Genomic DNA, 24,098 nt, shown 5'->3' on the forward strand with positions numbered 1-24,098 from the left:
TACAAAACTGATTTAATGGTGCGATGCCTAATTTTTTTTTTTTTTTTTGGTGTGGTTGATGTTCAAAATCACATCATTAAATAAGATTTGCATCATCAAACAAAGAAACTGAATCATTTAATATATTTATTGGTGACGTTTTCATATAATCGCATTAAAAAGAATCACAAACGCATTTATTAATGCGGTAGACCAAAACCGTACCATTAAACATGTTTATTTGGTGCAATTTTTTTGTAAAACACACCCATAAATAAACCGCACCAATTAATAAGAAAACCGCATAAAAAAAGCAAATCGCACCAATTAGTAATAAAAAAACCCGCATCAATAACTTCTTAATCCATCATTATTTTCAATTACACGACTAATATGAACACAAGAAACTAGGGTATTACTGGCGACAAATGACGTCGCTAAAAGTGGGGCTTGTCGCCGCTAATAGCATTAGCGGCGACGTGTCGTCGCTAAAACATCGACGCTAATGTTTCGTCGCTATTGATCGAGTTGTCGCCGCTAATACTTGTTTATCGTCGCTAAAGACGTGTCGCCGCTAATAAGCTCATGTCGCCGCTAAAAACCTGTCGCCGGTAATAACCGACTGTCGTCACTAAAGGCGTCGCTGGTATTGGTGTTTTTCTTATATATATATATATATATATATATATATATATATATATATATATATATATATATATATATATATATATATATATATAGAGAGAGAGAGAGAGAGAGAGAGAGAGAGAGAGAGAGAGAGAAAGAGTTAGGTTCAAATGTTTTCACTATCTATTGTGTGCATGTATAACTGATTCTGGACCAATCATTTTAGTTATTTTAAGAAAGTAATTAATGCATATTACATGTTGAAGATATAATGAATATTCATTATATCTTCAACATGTAATATGCATTAATTACTTTCTTAAAATAACTAAAATGATTAGTTCAGAATCAGTCATACATGCACACAATAGATAGTGAAAACAAAATAACCTAACCCTATATATATATATATATATATATATATATATATATATATATATATATATATATATATATATATATATATATATATATTTCATATTAAAATTGAAAAAAAAAAAACTGGTATGATATTAATTAATCTAATCCTACATTCAATTCCAAAATATTAATACAGTATCCGTTTAAAATACTTGTCTGATTTAACATATAACAAAATAACGAAAATAGTAGTCTAAAATACTTGCACAGATAAAACATAAAAAAATCCTACAACTATCTACTCGTCATCATCGCTCTCCTCGTTTCCTCCAATTTCATTTCGTTGTGGCAACGAACGAAACCAATCTTCAAGTGCAGCACTACATGCCGGATCTTTTAACATTGTTTGAAGCATTTCCAACTACAAATAAAACAACAGTCTTATAAGTTAAACTTGCATTATAACATTCTATATACAAAATATACACTCCATATATCAAACTATAACCAAACTAACAATTACCAAGCTATAAAATACCAATATATCAAACTATAACAAAACTAACAATTACCAATATATAAACTATTATCAAACTAACAATTACCAATTTTTGAAACTATTACTAAACCAACAATTACCAACATTTTAAACAATTACCAAAATTAAATAGTCTTGTCACCTGTGATTGTGGTGGTGGCTGTGTTAGTGGTTGTTCCTGATCGTACATCGACACAACTGTAGAAGGTTTACGCCCGATGCCTATGATATGGCCACGTGGAACACCCAATATTTTTTCAAAACAATTTTGTGTATCCTTCGATGTTAGACCGCTGGCTTCAGAAGAAGCTTGAGTTTGTTGACTGATCTCAAAGAGTAAAGCATTCTGTATTTTCAAAAAAATAAAAAATATAATAAAAATTAGATTACTAACTACCTCTTGACGATATAAGCACTTATATGAAAATACAAATTAACCACTTATGTATTGTTGCTCGGCTGTAGGACTATTAAACACCCCTTGGCGATCAGTATTGGCCTTACGAAATGCTTCGATTAGAGCGATGTCCTATTTTACATTAAAAATTAGATTAATTATAATTTAAATAAACAGTTAAATATATCATATCTTACTTCTTTGAAACATGCATTGCTATACGAGCACGATCCCCCTCTGTTTACAACTTGTTGTTGTGCACGGACTCCTTTGTTTGACGCCGAACGCTTTAGAAATTTAGGAGTTTGAAAATGCTCGACTACTTGCGCCCAATTTTCACGTGACATACCATCGTGGGGGTTGGCTAGTGCCCTTGGGATATCTGTATGCCCCCCGACATTCTCAAAATAAGTATGCGCTTTATTTTTCCGACCTCTATAAATTCTTTGCAAAGTCGCATCAATGCTCTGCAACAACTGAGCACGCTCAGGATCCAAGTTAACCTTATCTAAATCAAACTTATTCTACAAATACAAAAAAGTTAGTTAGTTAAATACCAATTAGAACTAAATTTAAAATATTGTCCAAGTTACCTTTAAATGAACCACTGTGGCATTCCTTAAAGCGGGGAAACATTGTCCCAACCAGATACGTTCAAGGGGATGTTCATCCATATATACTTCCCAATCTCACGGGTAAACCAATTACCATGGTTCCCGATAGGGGAATATGTCATCTCCCTATCGAAATCCAAATCTACAGGCTTTCCCTTGTTTGCCCGTATTATCTTTGATAGTTGAATGTTTTTTGCTAGGCCTCTTCTTTTCTTAGGGAGCTCGGCTGAAAATATAATTAAAAATATTAGTCACGATAGCTTATAATAAATGGATAAAAATATCTAACAAATATATCATAATAAGACTTACCATCCTGTTCGTGTTGACCACGACCAAAGCCTCCGGGAGGTGGTGGATCCCCGGCTCCATCACCTCCATGTCCTAAGCCCATAACATCCGCCATCACGTAGAAGAGTATCGCCCAACTAAACCCCATATATAGCCTACAGAATTACAATATGAATAGAATTTACACATATTACATATACAAAAACAATACAGTTTCTATTATAACATTGTAGTTTCCAAATTGCATACAAATAAATACACAATATAACATCATACTTTTTTTTCCATTATTGCATCCTACTTTTTTGTTCAATTTTTTCCATGCACAAATTCATTATACCAAAATATACTTCTAAATAGAAAATCATATGTATACCAAACTATTAAACCTAAATATCACATAATCATACATATATACAATAGATTCAATTCCATTTTTTCACTTTATTTTAGACATACAATACAACTTTCATATTCCAATTAATTTCATACAATTAAACAATACATCCAATTTCATACAATACATCAAATTCAAATTCCATTTTCAAATAATTAAGCAATACCTTTAATTTCATACAATCCTACCATTTTAGACATCCAATACCAATTTCATTAAAAAATATACACCTAAATACAAAATCACACAAACCATGTGTAATTCCATTTTCATGCCAATACACCACAATGAGCATAAACACAAATCAATTATACAATAGGCTGCATAAAATATGATAAAACATACATAATCACTCAAAAAATATCAATTTACAGCCAAAAAAAGACTTGGTCGACATTAAAAATCACTAACAAAAAAAATCTTAGAAAACATAGAAATCAAAGATACAATCATGTTTGAATGATAAAACTAACATCAAAACACAAGAAGAACAGAAATTAGGGAAAGAAATTCGACCTTAGGTTGCTCAATTTCACTTAAATGTTGCTGTGGATGGAATTGCCCTCAATAAAGGTGGGTCACCGGTAATGAAGGTGGGTCGCCGGTAAACAAGGCCGGTCACCGGTAAACTGGCTCTCGGTGGTCGGAATCGTAAGGTGCAGATGGTGAAGGCGTAGCCGGTTTATGAGATACAGCAATAGAATGAAAGAAGGTTCGACTGGGGGGTTATCTGTCGCAACTCAATAGCGGCGACAGGAAGGTTTTCGCGGCGACATATTGGTTTTAGCGGCGACACCCCTGGAGGGAAAAGAAAGCGCGCGTTTTAGGAGTTTACAACCGTAGGATTGAATAATGATCGAACGGACAGGGATTATTTCACGCGGATCGCCACGGTGTCAGCAATAGCGGCGACGCTAAGCGATAGCGGCGACATGTAACACACCAATTACATGTCGCCGCTGTTGCTTGTGGTCGCCGCTAAAGGTGTTGCCGCTATTGCTAACATTTCTCGAACCACCAATTTATAAAACTTCTTCATGATCACCCCTCATCAAAATTTGTGCTTTATCTCTGCACCTATTAATAAAAAAAACACATCAATAAATTGGATGTTCCCTCTACAAATTTTTATTCAAAATTTTTATTCCCGTGAACTTATACCACTCAATCCCAAAAAAAAAAACCATTCACAATTCATATTCCGATATAACCTTCAATCTCCAACGTCGTCACATCGTCACCATCAGTTATAATGAAAATAAATTACAAGTTGGTGGCAAGCTTCATGTCCCACTTAGATGTGTGTGTCATACAGTTAGGGCCTGTTTGATACCCATCTGACTCGGTTTGTGTCAGATGTTTCAACTTATTCGGTCAGACATTTGTGTTTGATAAGAGTTGTCTCGGTCAGATTGTCTGACCCAAATGTATGTCTTGGTCAGATGTGAAGAAGTCGCGGACTCGCCCAAAAGACACTCCTGCCCTCAATAATCTTCTTGTGACCTAAAAGAGACAAATGCCTCCTCTATCGCCTCCATCACTCCCTCCCAATCGTTGCATCTCGCTTCGGATCTCCTCCTCCTTCCTTTAGTCAAATCTTCATCTTCTCTGGCAGGTAAGATTTTCATCCTCCCAATCGCTACATAACCTTTAAAATCATAAGTTCTTTGTTTATAATCTCTAAAATCAGAATTATTTTTGCTCTATTGTTATGAAATTTGTATCCTTTTTTGTTGTATTGTTATGAAATATGTATAAGCTATGAGGAAGTGTCATGTTTTTTGGTTGTATAATATGTTGGACAAGATCATACGAAATAGCTCTTAGCAAGTCATGTTTTTTATTGCAAATAAGCTGATTTGAGAGCTTAAAAAAGTTCATATGACATTATTTGTGCTTAATAGGACACTGGATTGCTCTAATATGTCTTCTGGTCTTATAAGTATATAATTCCATACAAAGATAAATGGACTTGCACATGATGGATGTTGATATATGATTCCTTTTTTGGTTGTACACTTTTATGATTGAATTAAGTATACTTGATTAGATTATGATTATCATTGTGTTTGTTAATTACAACTCTCTATAATTCATGTCATGTTGTATTGTTATGAAATATGTATAAGCTATGATTAGATGTGCTATTCTTATGAAATTTGAATCCTACCCTCTAATTTCTACTTCTTCTCGTGACCAATAAGCTTTAAAATCTAAAATCTTGTGTTTAGATGTGCTAATGTGATAAAATCAGATTTTTTTTTTGTGTATTGCTCTAATTTTATGAAATCTGAATTTGGTTATGATATGAAATCATAATTTTTCTTTGTGTATAATCTACAAAATTTGAAATCTTCTATTTAGATAAGCTATTGTTATGAAATCAGAAAAAAAAAATTGTGTGTATAAGCTATGAAATCTGAAATTGATTTTATTGGTAGAAAATTGTTTTATGCTATGAAATCAGAATACAACTGTCATGAAATTCTTTTTTTTTTGTATAGTTGTGCTATTTTTATTTAGCATGATGTTGATTTCGGTAGAAAATTGTTATTTATATTTTAGGATGTTGGCTTGGAATGAGTGTGAGGATAAAACCTTTCTTCATGCATGTATCCACGAACTAACCATTAATGGTCGTGAGGGTTCTGGGCTTAAGGCAAGTTCATGGAAGACAATACGTGAAAAATTGATCAACAAGCATGGTAAAGAGGTTGATCAGAAGCAAATGAGAAACCGCTTTGACTACTTCAAATCAAAGTATGTTGCTTGGGTGAAACTGAAAAACAAAACCGGCAATATATATGATCCTATAAAAAAAAATATTTAATCTGACGAATGAACAATGGAAGGAAGAGGGAAATATAATATTTGTAATGCCCAAATTTTCAAAATAATTTTTCACATTTTATAAAACACATTTTCATTCATAATTGTTATAAAAACACCACTGTATCATATAGTCAACCATAACATCACATCCCAAGATCAAAATATAAAAACTCCTCGTGTGTGTACTGATCAGGTCGGCGCCTTCCCGCGATCCTCACTGGTACCTGAAACACATAACACAACACTGTAAGCATAAATGCTTAGTGAGTTCCCCAAAATACCACACACAATACATATCAGCCACTCGAGGCTATAACTCTGGTTGACCCTCTGGTCAATGTGTCTCAGTGGGACCCTCCAGTCCCATAACTTTGTGGGCCCTCTGGCCCTAACTCTGAGGACCTTACGGTCCTAACTCTAAAAAATCTAGCACATACATAGCATAAATCACATAGAAATCACATCATGCAAAAACATACAAATACTCTGTCACATAACTCTAATTACCACTCTAGGTAAAGTATAGTAAGAAGACTCACCTCAATGAAGTCGGAGAAACTCTCGTGCTCAACGTCCCGACCTAGCCTCCTCCTATTATTCAAATAACATTCCCGATCAATACTCTCCCATGATCTCATCTCTACAGACTGGGTAGAAGGCCATTCTACCCTTCCCTAAACTCTCCTGAATCAGTCTTGACCAGAACCCTAAAGTCAACGAAACTCAACGGTCAACTTTGACCGGACTCGTCGAGTGCACAAAGGTGACTCAGCGAGTCCAAGCGGGTCCTCTGAATCTTTTCAGGCTCTCATAGCTCGTCGAGTCTTCCTTCCACTCGACGAGTTACACCTGTCACAAATCGCGGGGCAACCCCGACTCGACTCGTCGAGTCCGCTCATGGACTCGGCGAGTTCATTCCATGCTCATACTCAAATGAACTTCTAAGGTCAGATATGTTCCTCTAATCCATAGATCTAACCTCCCCAAGATCAATAAACACGTAAAGGTTCAAACTTGATACTCATGCAACGTTCAAATGACACTACTTAATGATTTAGCCCCAAAAACAACATCCTAAGTCCATTTCTTCCATAACTCCTCATAAAGCAAGATGGAATAAGTTCTCTGGGCCACTATGGATCTAGATCCAGTATCTAAACATGATAAGGGACCATATTCCCAACAAATCAACCCAATAAATGGTATAGAAAACCCTGGATCCATGGATTCTCTAACAAAACAGAAAAAGGATCGATATGCTACCTCAAGGATGATGTCCTTTGCTTGCAATGCACAAACAAGCAACCTCCTTGGCCTCCTCTAAGCTGGAATCAACTTCTTCTTGCAAAACAAACCCACAAAGGTCCAATAATGGCTTCTTCTCCCTCACAAACGCTCAAGCACTATTAGGGTTTCACTCAAGGGTCTGGTAGCCGCAAATGGTGGCTATAAGGGTCATTAAATAGGTCCCAAACCCGAGAAATTAGGGTTTCATTAAACAGCGTGGACTCGCCGAGTCCTTCATTAAATCAGACCAAAAGATGCGCGATCCTACTCGGCGAGTCTGAGCGCCTACTCGTCGAGTCCCACTCATAGATTCCATATAAATACTTAACATAGGATACCTAGGAATCCGGATGTTACAATTCTCCCCCACTAGAATCAAACTTCACCCTCGAAGTCCTGCTCGAAAAACAACTCTGGATGTTACACCCGCATCTCCAACTCCGATCCTAGGTCAGCTCGGATCCTTTCCGATGTTACCACTGGACCTGGACCAGTGACACCTCCTTGTTCCTCAGAACTTTGATCTTCCGATCCCAGATCACGATTGGCCTTTCCGCTTAATTCAGACTCACATCCACTTGAATATCCTCCAAAGGTACCACTGCCGACTCGTCTGCTAAACATTTCCTCAACTGCGACACGTGGAAGGTATCATGAATCTGGATCACTCCGCAAGTAGCTGTAATCGATATGCTACCCTGCCCACCCTCGCAATAACCCTGAACGGTCTAATATACCGGGGCCCCAACTTGCCCTTTTTCCTGAATCGGATCAATCCTTTTCAAGGAGACACTTTTAGGAGTACAAAATCTCCAACCTGGAACTCGAGCTCGGATCGACGCCTATCTGCGTAACTCTTCTGGCGACTCTGGGCCGTCAACAATCTCTGTCTAACCTGTTGTATCTGCTCTGTCATCTGAAACACTATCTTAGTGCTGCCCATCACTCGCTGCCCTACTTCTCCCCAACAAATGGGAGTCCGAAACCTCCTCCCATAAAATAACTCAAAGGGAGGCATACCAATGCTCGAATGGTGGTTGTTGTTATAAGAAAATCCAGCCAAAGGCAGATACGTGTCCCAACTTCCTCCGAAGTCCAACACACATGCCCGAAGCATGTTCTCGAGCGTCTGAATCGTCCGCTCACTCTGTCCGTCCGTCTGCGGGTGGTAGGCGGTACTGAAATGCAGCCTAGTACCCAACTCCTCATGGAACCTCTTCCAGAACCTAGAGGTAAAACGCACATCTCGATCCGACACAATCGAGATCGATACACCATGCCGCGATACCACCTCTCTCACATACACTTCTGCCAGTCTCTCTGCGGAAGAGCTCTCACTGATAGCAAGAAAATGAGCGCTCTTCGTCAGCCGGTCGACGATCACCCAAATTGCATCGACGCCTCTCGCAATCCTCGGCAATTTGGTGATAAAATCCATGGAAATCTATTCCCACTTCCACTGGGAACCTCAGGCGGCTGCAACTTGCCATGCGGACACTAGTGCTCAGCCTTAACCCTGCGACAGGCCAAGCACCTCTCTACAAACCAAGGCACATCCCTCTTCATACAGGGCCACCAATAATCTCTTTTCAAGTCCAAATACATCTTAGTGGCCCCGGGATGGATCGAAAACCTCGACCTGTGTGCCTCCTCCATCAAAATAACACGTGCCCCACCCTCAAATGGCACCCAAATTCGGCCCTGGAAGGTCATAAGCCCCCGGCTATTGGAAATGAACTATGATATCTGCCCAATCACCCGCTCTCGCTTGCGGTTCTCCGGTCTCATGGCCTCCACTTGGGCCTCCCGAATGGTGTCCAACACCGGTGTCATCACTGTCAACCTCGTACAAACATCTCGCAAAGGGGCACTCTCTGCCCTGCGACTTAAAGCATCGGCTACTACGTTAGCCTTGCCCGAGTGGTACAGGATCTCACACTCATAATCCTTTACCACGTCTAACCATCTCCTCTGACGCATGTTCAGGTTGGGCTGACCCTTCAGATACTTCAAGCTCTTGTGGTCCGTGTATATGGTACACCGAACCCCATACACATAGTGACGCCAGATCTTGAGGGCAAACACCACAGCCCCCAACTCCAGATCATGCGTAGGATACCTCGTCTCATGAGGCTTCAGCTGCCTCGATGCGTATGTTATCACATGCCCTCTCTGCATCAGCACCGCGCCCAGACCCGATATCGACGCGTCACAATATACCACAAAGCCCTCCATTCCCTCCGGAAGGGCCAACACTGGGGCTTCGCACAATCTCTGGCGAAGTGTCTCGAATGAGGCCTGCTACTCCGGGCCCCAACTGAAAGCTATGCCCTTCCAGGTCAGCCTGGTGAGAGGAACCGCAATCCTGGAGAAATCCTGAATGAATCTCCGATAATATCCGGCCAACCCCAGGAAACTCCTGATCTCCGAAGGAGATCTCGGTACCTCCCATCTCATCACCGCCTCATTCTTGGTCGGATCGACCAATATCCCATTCTGGTTGACGAGGTGCCCTAGAAACTGGACCTCCCATAACCAAAAATCACACTTGGAGAATTTGGCGTACAGCCTCTCCGATCTCAGAACTCTGAGGATCTCCCTCAAATGCTCCTCATGCTGCTCTCTGGACCTCGAATACACCAATATTGTTGGATTAGTGTCTAAGCTCGTAACCATATTTGGTAAGTACTTGACCCGGTTGTGCATGGTCCTTTTGGGTTGCTTTCATCAAAGCAACTTGACTGGAGAAATTAAATAGAGAGAGAGGTTATTATGATTTATTAATATTTTATAAGAATAATATATTAAAGGAAAAATCATATTTGTTTAATTAATATTGGTCAATAATTAATTAGGAATTAATTTTGTGATCAAGTGTAATTAATTAAACTATAGGGGCTGAATTGTAATTATGAGATAGTTGCAAGATAGGGCAATAATTATCCTTGTTAAAGGATGGACGAATTCAAGGATAATGATATCCTTAAAATCGTCCAAGGTCCAAGAGATAAGGGTTTTTCAAGGCTTATCTTGTGGTTGCTTGATGGGCAAGCAACTGGATAAGGATAAGGACTGAAACTCTAATCTAAACCCTATATAAAGACCCCTGGGCCTTGAGAATTCATGTACTTGCTTCTAAGAGCTCCCATTGGACGATTTCTACCTCCTCCCTTCTCTCTCTATAGCCTCTCCATTTGCGTGTGGTGTTTGTGAGCCATTAGAGGCACTACACTTGTGGTGCTTGCTTTCAAGACTTAGGGTTTGAAGATTTAAGTTGTTATTGCAATATAACAACAAGAGGTATGTAATCTAACCTTATATATTACTTTCGAAAATAGCATTGTACTTTAGGGTTTTATTCTTGTGTTCATAATGTTGTGTATCTAATAGCAAAACATAGATCCAAATCTAGGGTTGCATGCACACATAGGATTGTTTGTTTAAAACCCAACAAATATATCATCGATGAACACGATCACCGAACGATCCAACATCGGCCTGCACACCCTATTCATGAGATCCATGAACACCGCAGGTGCATTGGTGAGCCCGAAAGGCATCACCACGAACTCGTAATGTCCATAACGAGTCCTGAACGTTGTCTTCTAGATATCCTCATCACGCACCCTCATCTGATGATATCCAGACCTCAAATCATCTTGGAGAACCAAGATGCTCCCTGCAACTGATCGAACAAATCATCGATCCTCGGTAAGGGGTAACGGTTCTTGACCGCCAGCTTGTTCAACTCCCGGTAATCAATGCACATCCGGTGTGAACCATCCTTCTTCTTGACAAAAAGGATCAACGCTCCCGACGGCGAGCTACTCGGCCGTATAAACCCCTTCCCCAGCAGCTCCTGAAGCTGTGAGGACAACTCCTGCATCTCTGGAGGTGCAAGGCGATAGGGCGCCTTGGCGATAGGAACTGCCCCTGGAACCAAATCAATACGAAACTCCACCTGCCTCTCGGGAGGCACACCCGACATCTCTTCGGGGAAAACATACGGGAACTCACACACTATCGGGACCTCATCAACCGACCTCGGTCTCTCTGCACATATCCTTGTATCCATCACATAAGCCACATACCCACTACAGCCCTACTGTAGACTCTGCCTCGCTCTCCCGGCTGAACAAAACGCCGACCCAGAACGGGTACCCTCGCCATAAACCGTAAGAACTCCCCCACTAGGGTCTCGTATGGTTACCAGTTGTCGCACGCAGTCGATAACCGCTCCAAATCTGCTCAACCAGTCCATGCCCACGATGACACAAACATCCCCAATAACAATCGAGACCAAATCAATCGGAAACTCAACGCCGAATATCTTGAGTACACATCTTCGAATCACATCGGTGGCATACACTGCTCTCTCGTCAGCTACGGAAACTCGTAAAGGTCGACTCAATGCCTCACGACAAATACTGATGTGCTGACTAAAGGATAACGAAACGAAAGACCGACTCACACTCGAGTCAAATAACACCAAGGCAGGCACAGACCACACAAGAAATGTACCTACACATATAGCAATATAAGCATAACACCACAAACTCAGAATAAACATAAGAAAGAATACATACCAGCCACAACATCGGGTGTTGCGTGGACCTCCTCCGTTGTTAACTGGAAGGCTCTCCTGCAAGCCTTCGGCGCCTCGACCTTCACCGGCCGACTCTCTGTAGCTCGAACAACGGCAAGGACAGACCCCTGAGAAGCTCCCTGAGCCGACCCTCGCAACTGCGGACACTCGGCCTTCCGGTGTCCAGACTGGTTGCAGTGAAAACAAACTGCAAACCCCTTGGGGCAATCCATGGCCATACGCCCCTCCTTGCCACACTTGTAGCAAGACCCTGCTCTGCACACCCCCTCATGAAACTTGCCGCACTTGCCACAAGTGCGGCCCTTCTGGTTCCCAGATCTCGAATCGGCGGGATTAGCCGGCTTGGCAGCCGGCTGGGACTGCGCCGGTCGTCGATCCCTCCCCTGAGACCCGCCTCCTCCCTGGCCTGAGTCTCTAGCTCAATCTCCCTCTTCTGGGATTTTCCTGAAGCTCGGCAAATGTCTGGTATGTCGAGTTCGCCACGAACTCGCAAATGTCTCTCCTCAAAATGCTCAAATGACGGCTCATACGTGCCTGCTCAGAAGACACGTGCTTAGGGCAGAATATCTCCCTCTCATGAAACATCCTGGTGATCACAGTAACAGACTTTATACCCTGCTTAAGGGTCAAGAACTCCTGGGCCAAACGCTCCCTTTCCACCGGGGGAACGTACTCATCATGAAACATAGCGGTGAACCTCTCCTAGGTCACCGCAGCAAGCTCTGCAGAAGAATAGTGCGTTGTCACAAACTTCCACCAACCCTTCGCCCCCAAGCGAAGCTAGTTCAGCGCGAACCGAACCCTCAGATGCTCCGGACATGAACATGTGTAGAAGCACCCCTCAATGTCAGAGATCCACCTCATCGCAGCTATCGGGTCTTGAGTCCCATCAAACTCTAATGGCTTCGTGTTGCTGAACTCCCGGTATAGCAACACGTCACCCCCCTGCGGTCTGGCAGCAGCAATGGCCGCAGTGGCTGCAGCAACAGCAGCATCAGTAAGAGCAGCATAACGCTCATCAAAAGTCTCGATCAGGGTGGTCTTGATAGACCCGAACATCTCTGGAATCTCAGCGCGGATGGCAGCAGCCACCTCATCATGAATCATCTGGCGAAGCTCCTCATCGCTCAAACCCCCCTCACTAGTCCCTGGCATGTGGTGTGTCCCCACCATGATGTCTCTCTGAAATACAACACAAGATATTAGAGACTTGCTCGAGTGTACACACACTCGATATCCTAATCCTACTTGATCCTTGGTACCCTAAGGATTCTTACTTGGGCTGCGCACTGATCCGGTGCCTTCGGTAGTACAGGCCCAATACTACCGTCCACACCGCATCAATATTCACCCCAAGTCTTCCTCCTAGGATTCCAAATCCCAAGTACTTTATTCTCTCTCTATGCATAGTCCACTCTCTAGCAGATCTCTCATAAGCTCCTCGTTGCTATCTATTCACTCTCAAACATCTCCTAGCAGCAAAATCCCTAGGCTAAGGCATCACAAATCAGGCCACTCTAGTTCTAATAAGAATACCTAGCCTACTCTAGCATGCATTATCATATCATAACATATCTCATAACTCATAATGCAAGGGTATTTTGGGAAATCACCATTCGGGCGCTGGCTGATCGTACACACTGCTCTGCTCCGCTCTTTCAAAAACTTGTTACTCTTGAGAAAATTTTGTAAATTTTATTTTGAAAATCTCCCAAATCATCAGTTTGAGTTCAATTACGCCCGAAGGTGTACACGAATCCCTCAAACCAAGGCTCTGATACCAACTTATAACACCCAAATTTTCAAAATAATTTTTCACATTTTATAAAACACATTTTCATTCATAATTGTTATAAAAACACCATTGTATCACATAGTCAAACATAACATCACATCCCAAGATCAAAATATAAAAACTCCTCGTGTGTGTACTGATCAGGCCGGCGCCTTCCCGCGATCCTCACTGGTACCTGAAACACATAACACAACACTGTAAGCATAAATGCTTAGTGAGTTCCCCAAAATACCACACACAATACATATCAGCCACCCGAGGCTATAACTCTGGTTGACCCTCTAGTCAATGTGTCTCAGTGGGACCCTCCAGTCCCATAACTTTGTGGGCCCTCTGGCCCTAACTCTAAGGACCTTACGGTCCTAACTCTGAAAACTCTAGCACATACATAGCATAAATCACATAGAAATCACATCATGCAAAAACATACAAATACTCTGTCACATAACTCTAATTACCACTCTAGGTAAAGTATAGTGAGAAGACTCACCTCAATGAAGTCGGATAAACTCTCGGTGCTCAACGTCCCGACCTAGCCTCCTCCTATTATTGAAATAACATTCCCGATCAATACTCTCCCATGATCTCATCTCTACAGACTGGGTAGAAGGCCATTCTACCCTTCCTTGAACTCTCTTGAATCAGTCTTGACCAGAACCCTAAAGTCAACGAAACTCAACGGTCAACTTTGACCCGACTCGTCGAGTGCACAAAGGTGACTCTGCGAGTCCAAGCGGGTCCTCTGAATCCTTTCAGGCTCTCATGGCTCGTCGAGTCTTCCTTCCACTCGACGAGTTACACCTGTCACGAATCGCGGGGCAACCCCGACTCGACTCGTCGAGTCCGCTCATGGACTCGGCGAGTTCATTCCATGCTCATACTCAAATGACCTTCTGAGGTCAGATATGTTCCTCTAATCCATAGATCTAACCTCCCCAAGATCAATAAACAGGTAAAGGTTCAAACTTGATACTCATGCAACGTTCAAATGACACTACTTAATGATTTAGCCCCAAAAACAACATCCTAAGTCCATTTCTTCCATAACTCCTCATAAAGCAAGATGGAATAAGTTCTCTGGGCCACTATGGATCTAGATCCAGTATCTAAACATGATAAGGGACCATATTCCCAACAAATCAACCCAATAAATGGTATAGAAAACCCTGGATCCATGGATTCTCTAACAAAACAGAAAAAGGATCGATATGCTACCTCAAGGATGATGTCCTTTGCTTGCAATGCACAAACAAGCAACCTCCTTGGCCTCCTCTAAGCTGGAATCAACTTCTTCTTGCAAAACAAACCCACAAAGGTCCAATAATGGCTTCTTCTCCCTCACAAACGCTCAAGCACTATTAGGGTTTCATTCAAGGGTCTGGTAGCCGCAAATGGTGGCTATAAGGGTCATTAAATAGGTCCCAAACCCGAGAAATTAGGGTTTCATTAAACAGCGTGGACTCGCCGAGTCCTTCATTAAATCAGACCAAAAGATGCGCGATCCTACTCGGCGAGTCTGAGCACCTACTCGTCGAGTCCCACTCATAGATTCCATATAAATACTTAACATAGGATACCTGGGAATCCGGATGTTACAATATTTTTATAACAAATACTATTATGATTATTTTTATAAAAAATACTAATATTTATAAAAATTATAAACAGTTGAACAAGTATGTGTTGTCACTGAAAACTAAACCCCTACTGTTTCCTGATCTTTGCACCCAACTATTTGAAGGGTCGACCTCAACCGGCTTTCAACGTTGGGGGCAATCTTCTACACTCCCTCTTCTTGTAGAAGAGTTTAGTGAGCATGATTTTGATGATGATGTTCCAATGGAAACCTCAACACAACATGTAGGTGCAAGTGAAGAGTCTTCGGGGTGTTCAAAAAATACGGAAATTGGTGGAAACAAAAGAGTTGGTGGGAAAATAGAGATGCAATGACATTAGAAGTTGAAGAGGAGATTGTCAAGCTTGCAAGGTCGTTAGCGGGAAAAATGAAAGAATTGAAAAAAGTGAAATGGATAAGGATGTTGATGCGTGTACGGAGAAATTGAACAAAATGGAATGGGGGAGAAGAAGATGAAAGACACAAGACCGCTCTTTTGCTATTTGGTGAAAGTGCTGATGTTCGAAAAGTTTGGTTACGAATTTCGCATACTAGTTGTGAGTCGTGGGTGATGGGTGCAGGTAGGAAGTATGGTTACCTTTGATGGGTGCGAGTAGAAAAATTTGGTTACTAGTTTTTTTGGATCCTATGTTTGATAACCTTTTTGGATGTTACTTTGGATGATGTTTACTAGTTTTTTTGGTTACTTTGGATGATGTTTGATGACTTTCGCATTCTATGTTATATGAATTTTGTTACTTTGGATGATATTTTATTGGATATTGAATATGACTTTTGGTGCATGATTTTTTTTACTTCAACATGTTATCTAATTGTTTGTAACGGGTCAAGTATGGTTTCTGATGGTGAAGTTGTAGCTTTTCTTTTACTTGTGTCTTATTGGTTGAGGTTAAACCAGCGCAGACTAATCGGAATTCATAGAATTAGAGATAATGATTCAAGCGGGTATGCGTATACGCAAGATTTGATGTACGAAGACCGTACACAATGTTGCGATATGATGCGTCTTACACAAGAGGCATTTGCATTCTTATGCAACCATTTTACCCAAAAAAATTGGTTGCAAGCTAGTAGGACAATAACATTGAAGAGAAGATGGTTATGTTCTTACATGTTATAGGACATAACGAACGCTTTCGCGCGGTTAAGAGAAGATTTCATCACTCCACACAAACGATTCATCAATGTTTTCACAAGGTCCTAACTGCAATGATGTGTTTTGCAAAAGAAATTATAGTACCAACAAGACATAACTCGGAACGACATAGACGGTTAAAAATACTTTTTCCGAAGCAATAGGTGCATTAGATGGAACTCTTGTACATGCGATTGTACTCGTTGATTAACAAACTCGTTATAGGGGAAGAGGAAAAGGTGAATGTTTTCAAAATGTAATAGGAATTTGTGATTTTGATATGATATTCACCTTTTTTTAGGCTGGATGGGAGGGTATAGCACATGATTCAAGAGTTTTGAAAGAAGTTGCATTCAATTCGACTTTTGGATTTCCATTCCTCCACTAGGTTTGTAATCTTTATATAATTTTTATTATCTATCTTCTTTATATAATATGTGTCACACTCATTTGTAGATAAATATTACCTTTGTGATGTCGCATATACAAACACTCGTGGGTTTATGGCTCCATAACGCGATACTAGGTATTGGTTAGCCGATTTTCGAAGAGGCAGACCTTTAACTAGAGAAGAAAGGTTCAATTATGCCCATGCACAACTTAGAAATGTTGTTGAGCGTTCTTATGGTGTATTGAAGGCAAGATTCCCAATCTTAAAACAAATGGCTCCTTATCCTTTTACAGTGCAAAGAGACATAGTCATTGCTTGTGTCACGGTCTATAATTTTATAAGGAAATACAATATAGAAGAGGACTTGTTTACAAATTTTGAGGAGGACAGTATCGTTATTCCTGACCGTGGGGGAATTGATAGAGAAAACGTACAAGGCATAGAATAGGATCCAGAAGTCGTTGAATATATGTGTGTTTTGCGTGATCAGATTGCAAATCAACTACTTTCACCTACTTTACATTAAATTATTATGTTATTTTAAATTTCGTTATGTTTTTATTTGGGTATTAAATGATTTATGTTTAATTTCAATTTTGTATGACATTTTTTATTTGTCTATAATTTACATTTTATATGACAATATGTATGTTTTTATAATTATTCAGCAACTTCATCCATCACTATATATAACAACAGGGTAAAATGGTTATTTTTCATCACTCAGCACATTCAGTCAGATGTACAGTCAAACAACATTAATTATTACTTAGTTAGGATCAAGGTTGTAAAAATCGCTTGACGGTAGCTCGACGGTCGACTGGTGTTAAGAGATTAATCGGTCTTGGCGAGGATTAATCGGGGACCATAGATTATTAATAAAATATTAAAATTAATTAAATATGTATATCTTACGAAAAACAAGTACTTCAAAATTAGAAAAAAAAATATTGTAATTTGGAAATTTGGAAATACGTAAATATGAACATTTTGGTATAATATTTGAAAATTTGAAAATTTGAAAATTTTGGAGTAAAAAAAGAAAGTTGGTTTTTTGAATTTTTTTAAAAATTTTTGACATTTTTCTTGACTTTTTTAACTTTTTTTTGACTCTTTTCGATTTTTTTTACTTTTGTTGACCGATTAACCTCACCAAGGCCGATTAATCCCGCCAAACCCGATTAATCCGAAATTTCCGATTAATGCCCTAATCCTCGACGGTTGGAGAACGCCAAATGATTAATCCCGATTTCTGCAACCATGGTCAGGATTTCTTATCCAGACAGACATTTTCCAGTCAGCAACTATCAAATGGGACCTTAGTCAAACCACGGCCGGAATCAGGTTTCTCTTGACTTACTTGATTACTTGGGACGATTCAGTCAAGAAAATTAGTAAACAGTTTGATGTGAAATTTCAAGATTTAGTTTTAGAAAACGGGTTTTCTTCTGTTGAAGATTTGATTTTTTCGTTCACTACCCTTCTTGTTCCTCTCTCCACCGAACCTTTAGGTTCTCAAACAAGAACATTAGTCCAATTTCGGAATCGGATTAACAAGTTGTCAAAGAAAAGAATCATAATCGGGACGATATCAGGTGGTTTCTTGGCGATTCTTTGTGGTGTAATTGTTATATATTTTGTATCGAGAAGGAAAAGAACGAATAAGGGTAAAATCGTAAAATGGATATTGCCTAAAGATATCCAACTTGGTATTGCTAGTGTTGATCAAGTTCTCAAAATCTACAAATTTGAAGAATTAGAGAAGGCTATGGACGGATTTACCCTCGAAAACTAATTTAATTTCATCGGTTTATAAAGGAAGTTTAAAGGGTAGCAAGGTCACGATAAAACAGACGGGAGCACACACAAAATAAAGAGGTGAAATTTCTACAAAAAATTAATCATTTCAATCTTATCAGTCTTTATGGAGTTTGTGAACACAATAAATCTTGTTATCTTGTTTATGAATTCATGGAAAACGGTTCTTTAAACGAATGGCTTCGAGATTTGACTTGTCAAGAAAGTCAAACATGGAATAATCGTATTCGTATTGTTTTAGATGTTGCGAAAGGTCTTTAATATCTTCATAATTTTGTGAATCCAACATACATTCATAAAGATTTCGAAATTTGGTCTTGCAAAGTAAATAGAGAGGGGCGGAAACGGAAATTCATCTATAACATGTCGGTTTGAGTCAAAGGGGTACCTTGCACCCGAATATTTAGAGGCGGGATTTGAGACAACCAATACTGATGTGTATGCATTTGGAGTTTTTTGTAACTAACGGGAAAAAAGTAGTCTATGAGATTGATGATAATGATGATGGGGGACAAGTGATGTTGTGTGAAGAAGTTGTTTCGATTATGGGTGATGAAAATAATGTGAAATGTAAGGTTAATTACATTATTGACCCTCGTTTGAAAGCTAGACATGCCCTCGGGTTTGTTATAGATCAAGATGAACTTGAACTGCGTTTGGTGAAACCGAGTATTGGTTGTTTGGAAAGTGAACCATCGAGAAGATTAAGTATGAATGAGATTGTTTCTACTCTTATGATGATTCAAATGGATGCACAAAGGTCACATACCATGTTTATGGTGTAGGGTTTTTAAGATTAATTGTTTTAAGGTTAAACTTTGATGCAAAGAATTTGTTGAAGGATGTATAATTGTATATTCAAGGAGTTGTCGGTTTCTAAGGACAAACACTTACATAGAAAGCAATGGAGACTTAAAATCAGAGTAGTTGAGTAGTATAAGCCCTAGTTCATTTTATTTGATTATGCTTTTCATACAATATAATAATATATACCTTCGTACTAATTATTTTTATCCTTTATGTGAGGTACGACTACATACTTCTTACTTCTTTATTACCTAAGTCCTATAGGATCAAATTCATGTTGTAAATTTACCATGAATCATGATGTTAATGTTTGGAATTGATGGACTCTTTCTCTTTGGTATGTATATTGCAAAACAAACAATGAAAGGAAAATCATAAAAGTGGGGTTTTGTTTTCTAGCTAACCAACTTTTGGTGATGTGTGTATAAGATCATCCTACAAATAAATAAATTATTTTAACATCTTGCTACAAAATTGATAGTGACATATAAACAACTTGACTTCTTATATTCTAAAAGTCATATAAAGCATTTGTTAATGATGAGATCATCGTATATCCTACTCATGTCACTAAGATAAGAATCTTAAGCAAAGAATATAAAAACATAAAATGTTCTTCAAATTAGAGAAAGTATCTATCTCAATGGCATCATGTATTCAAACTCTCAATTTCACAAAGATCTTTTTTATCATTAGTAATTGAAAAACTATCATAATAAACTCTATAAACTCTTTGAAGATCCACACTCATTAAATCATCATTCATCTCTACACTTTCTTCTTCTACATATGCAGCCTCCCTCAACTTTCCTTCTTTCCATAAACTCTTCACAAGCAAACTCTTTGTAGAAACATCAAACATCAAATCACAACTTTTCATGTCTTCAAAAGCTCTAAAACCCAAAGCAACTCTATTTAATTTACAATAAACACAAATCAAAATCTTAAACATATCACTATTTGGTTGTAATCCACTTTGCTTAACCATCCAAAACAACCTCTGAACCGTTTTAACATCCCCCTCAACTCCAAACCAATGCATTAGTTTACAAAAAGTTTGAATTTCCGGAACTACCCCTGATAAAATCATCTCATCTAATGTATCCAAAACCTCACAACCCATCTTACATTTCCCCAATGTTGTCAAGAGAGATGAGTATAGGGACAAAAGAGACTTTTTTGACAAATTCCCACAAAGGGTATTTAAGTCTTGAAAGACTTTAAGAGCTGCTTCACCATTGTGTGAGATTCCATAGTAATCAATAACTGTTTTCACAGTGTTACAAGATAATTGAATATTTTCACTTTTGAGTTTTGGAATGAGTTGTTGGATAAAATCAACACGCCCTTCGAGGGCTAATTTGGTAATTATCTTGGATATGGTGTGAGCATCATGAGTGAAGCCTTTTTGATTAGCAACCCAATTGAAAAACTCCCATGCTGAGTCAGCAGAAGTGAAGCTCCTAATCATCTTTGAAACAAGTCGTGTTGTCCAAATGAATTTTGCATTTTCCAATGTTGACACTTCTTCAGACCTCCAAAAACGTAAAGAAGAAGCTAAAATTCTTGGGTCAAACCATGGTCTTAGTTTGACTTTGACTTTGACTTTATCCACATCATCATCATCATCATTATCATCATCATCATCATCATTGTCATCGGATAATGTAACGTTTTTAATTCTTTCATCAGGTGACATTTCTTTAATCAACTCCAATGTCTCTTCCACAAATCCTGCATTGTGCATTTTTTGTAATGACGAAAGTACCCTTTGTGTAGGCAAAATTCCATCAACCTGCATTTCATCAAGCAAAGTTTTCACCACATCAAACTGATTGATCCCACAGAATGCTTCCACTAAAATCATGTATTGTCTTAAACTGCGTTTTACTTTAACCTTCATCGATGGCAAAATGGTAAATATTTCCATTGCTGGATTCAAGTTTCCAGATTTCACAAGGTGCTCGATGATTACAGTGTAAGTTCTAGAATTAGGAACTTGTCCTTCATCAATCATTCTACTAAAAGTCTTCACAGCTTCATAATCTTTACCTGTTTGTGCACAAAGTGACATGATGATGTTGTATGATTCAACATTTGGGGGTTTTGGGGAGAGTTTCCATTCATGCCATACTGAAAGAACAGATTCAAGGTCATTTGCAGATGCGTACAGCTTCATTTGATCCATAAAGCTTACACGAGCAACATTCCTGAACTTCCCTGAGTTTATGCCATTTACAAGGGCTTTAAGCTTTCCAATTTGGCCGGATTTTGCAAGGATTTTGGCTAAAGCGTGAAGGGTGTTTTGGTTATGAGTGAAATGAGGGATAGTTTTTAGGGTTTCGATTAAGGAAAGCGCAGAGTGTGGTGATGGAGCTGAATTTAGGGCATTTGCGACTACAAAAGTGTCGAGAGAAGGATGATTCAAGATTGACAGAAGTGAGTTTTGGGAATTAGAGCGGAGAATGATACGTATCTTATCTATGAGCCTTGCCCTCTCTAGGTAAAGGGAGACTGCGTTCTGATAAGATTTAGTAGCAAAGTAGCGAGCATTGAGAGTAATAATGGGGGAAATTGTAAATCGAAGCATTGAATAGTAGAAAAAAGGCATATTTGAAAACTATATGTCTCGCATGGAACTAAAACGGAAATGGAGCTCCAAACATTTGTAGAAAAGCTGAAAGTGATGACTTTTTATGTACAGATCATACAGGTTGCTATCAGAGGACAGGAAAGAATTGAAGAAAATCCAATCGCGTGGATGCAAAATCATTTGAAGAAGTTCAAAAAGCAGGGAGCTTTATGGGACTTTAATCAAACAGTTGGTGTGCACTTCGACTTTAACCTTCATGAGTAACGACGTCCAGTGAGAGCACGGAGATCTATGAACATGTAGATGTTTGCACAGATTCTGCACAAAATTTGATCTATCCCATCCCACCCGTAAACTGGTTCGAAGTTTCCCGCCCGATTGTTAGGGTTTTGGGTGTCCGGATTAGGGCTAGATTTTCAAATTTCCCCAAGCACAATATAACAGAAAGAAATCTCCTTTTTCTTGAGAATCAGGTTATATTTTAGACAAAATTACAAAAATGGTCCCTGTGGTTTGTTAAAAGTAACAAACTTAGTCCCTATCTATTTTTTTATGCATTTGGCCATTGTGGTTTGTAAAAGTTGCATTGGAGGTCCTTTTTCATAACACCGTCAATTTGTAGCCGTTTGGGGTCATTAAGTTGGGGGTATATTCGTCTTTTTACGTTTGGCGCTCATTTAAGATGGATTAGGCAGCAATACGTCATTAACCTGTCCTCATTAAGCAGAGTCCAAGAAACCCCCTTCATATCCTCTTCACCTTAGCTTACTGATCATCTTGACGATCTTCATGCTTCATCCCTCCCATCCGATTTTAGGTTTTATCAACTGAAAATGGTACTTTGTGGAATTTACGTGGTCCTCATACGATTGCACTCGACCTTGATAAAGATTACAGTAAGTTGTTTCATCTTTTGTTTGGTGTTTCTTGGTTTATATATTCAAGGCTCATCATTTTTCTTTTTCAGATGGTCACGGAAATTTCTTCACTTTAAAGATACATCATGGTGGATTTTTTTCAAAGTTCCCAGGAAGAAAGTACGTTGAGGGAAGGTTGGCATTCTATGACTTTGTTGACACTGATCTTTTTTCAGTTCATGATCTAAATGACATGATTCGTGAGATAGGGTATTCTGCGGATGACACAATGTACTATCATTATAGAATTCCTAATCTAGACTTAGATTTTGGATTAAAGGCTTTAGGAAATGATCAAGACGTTATATCTATGACTTAATTTGTCCCTCAAAACATAGTGATTAATGTGTACGTTGAACATGGTTCTACAAGACTTCATACTTACTTCATGTCCCCAAGTAAAGTTGTTATTGAGCAACTGGATGATGATCCTTCTCTTGAGCTTAATAGGATTAGGCCTAAGAAGAAGGGAATTGGTTCGTGTAGCAAGAAATTAGACATGAATGTCCCACTTAAAGAATCAGCTAATCAATCTCAGAGAGAAGATGGTGTGTATGATTATTCCATGTCCCTAGTTCCTTTTGAGCCAAACAAACAAGACATGGTTAATGAGTTTAAGGATGATTCGTATTTCCCTGTACCAAAAGAAACTGATACAATGCAAGAAATTACAGTTGATATTAATTGCCAGAATCATAGGGAAATGCTAGATGATTTTGAGCCTTTTGGTAGTGATGGATATCAGAATATGGGTGAGTTTGAAAGAGAGGTTGAAACTGAAGAGAACAGGATGAAGAAGATGAACAAGGGCATGCAGAGGATTCAAAAGATGATTCAGAAGAGCATACAGAAGAAGATGATGATTTTGACTACATTGTTGACCCGTAAGCTATTTTAGATGACTGGGAGGTTGATATGAGAGAGTTTCACAGTTGTGTGGATGAGGTTGAATGGTTTGGACAAGGTCCAAACATAGAATTAGATTTAAATCAAGATGATGATTTAGGTGTGATCAACAACGATGACTTTGAAAGCGCAGGATATGAGGAAGACCTAAGGAAGAGAATGTTAAAAAAAC

At 39.1% G+C, this 24,098-nt stretch overlaps 1 protein-coding gene across 2 annotated transcripts; it reads right to left on the reverse strand.

Moving 5' to 3' along the window:
* Positions 1 to 20,077: 20,077 nt before the first annotated feature.
* LOC111884146 (pentatricopeptide repeat-containing protein At5g66631) lies at positions 20,078 to 22,533 on the reverse strand. 2 transcript variants are annotated; one of them, XM_023880476.3, is made up of 2 exons: positions 21,408 to 22,533; positions 20,078 to 21,305 (listed from the first exon to the last, which is right to left on the reverse strand). In XM_023880476.3, exons 1-2 carry the CDS (start codon positions 22,119 to 22,121, stop codon positions 20,160 to 20,162), a joined length of 1,860 nt encoding a protein of 619 aa, XP_023736244.1. In that variant the 5' UTR covers positions 22,122 to 22,533; the 3' UTR covers positions 20,078 to 20,159. The 2 variants fall into 2 exon arrangements, with proteins under 2 accessions (XP_023736244.1, XP_023736238.1); XM_023880470.3 differs by having other exon boundaries at positions 20,078 to 22,533.
* Between the last annotated feature and the right edge of the window lie 1,565 nt (positions 22,534 to 24,098).

Source organism: Lactuca sativa, chromosome 4, assembly GCF_002870075.4.
Source record: "Lactuca sativa cultivar Salinas chromosome 4, Lsat_Salinas_v11, whole genome shotgun sequence".
NCBI classification, from domain to species: Eukaryota; Viridiplantae; Streptophyta; class Magnoliopsida; order Asterales; family Asteraceae; genus Lactuca; species Lactuca sativa.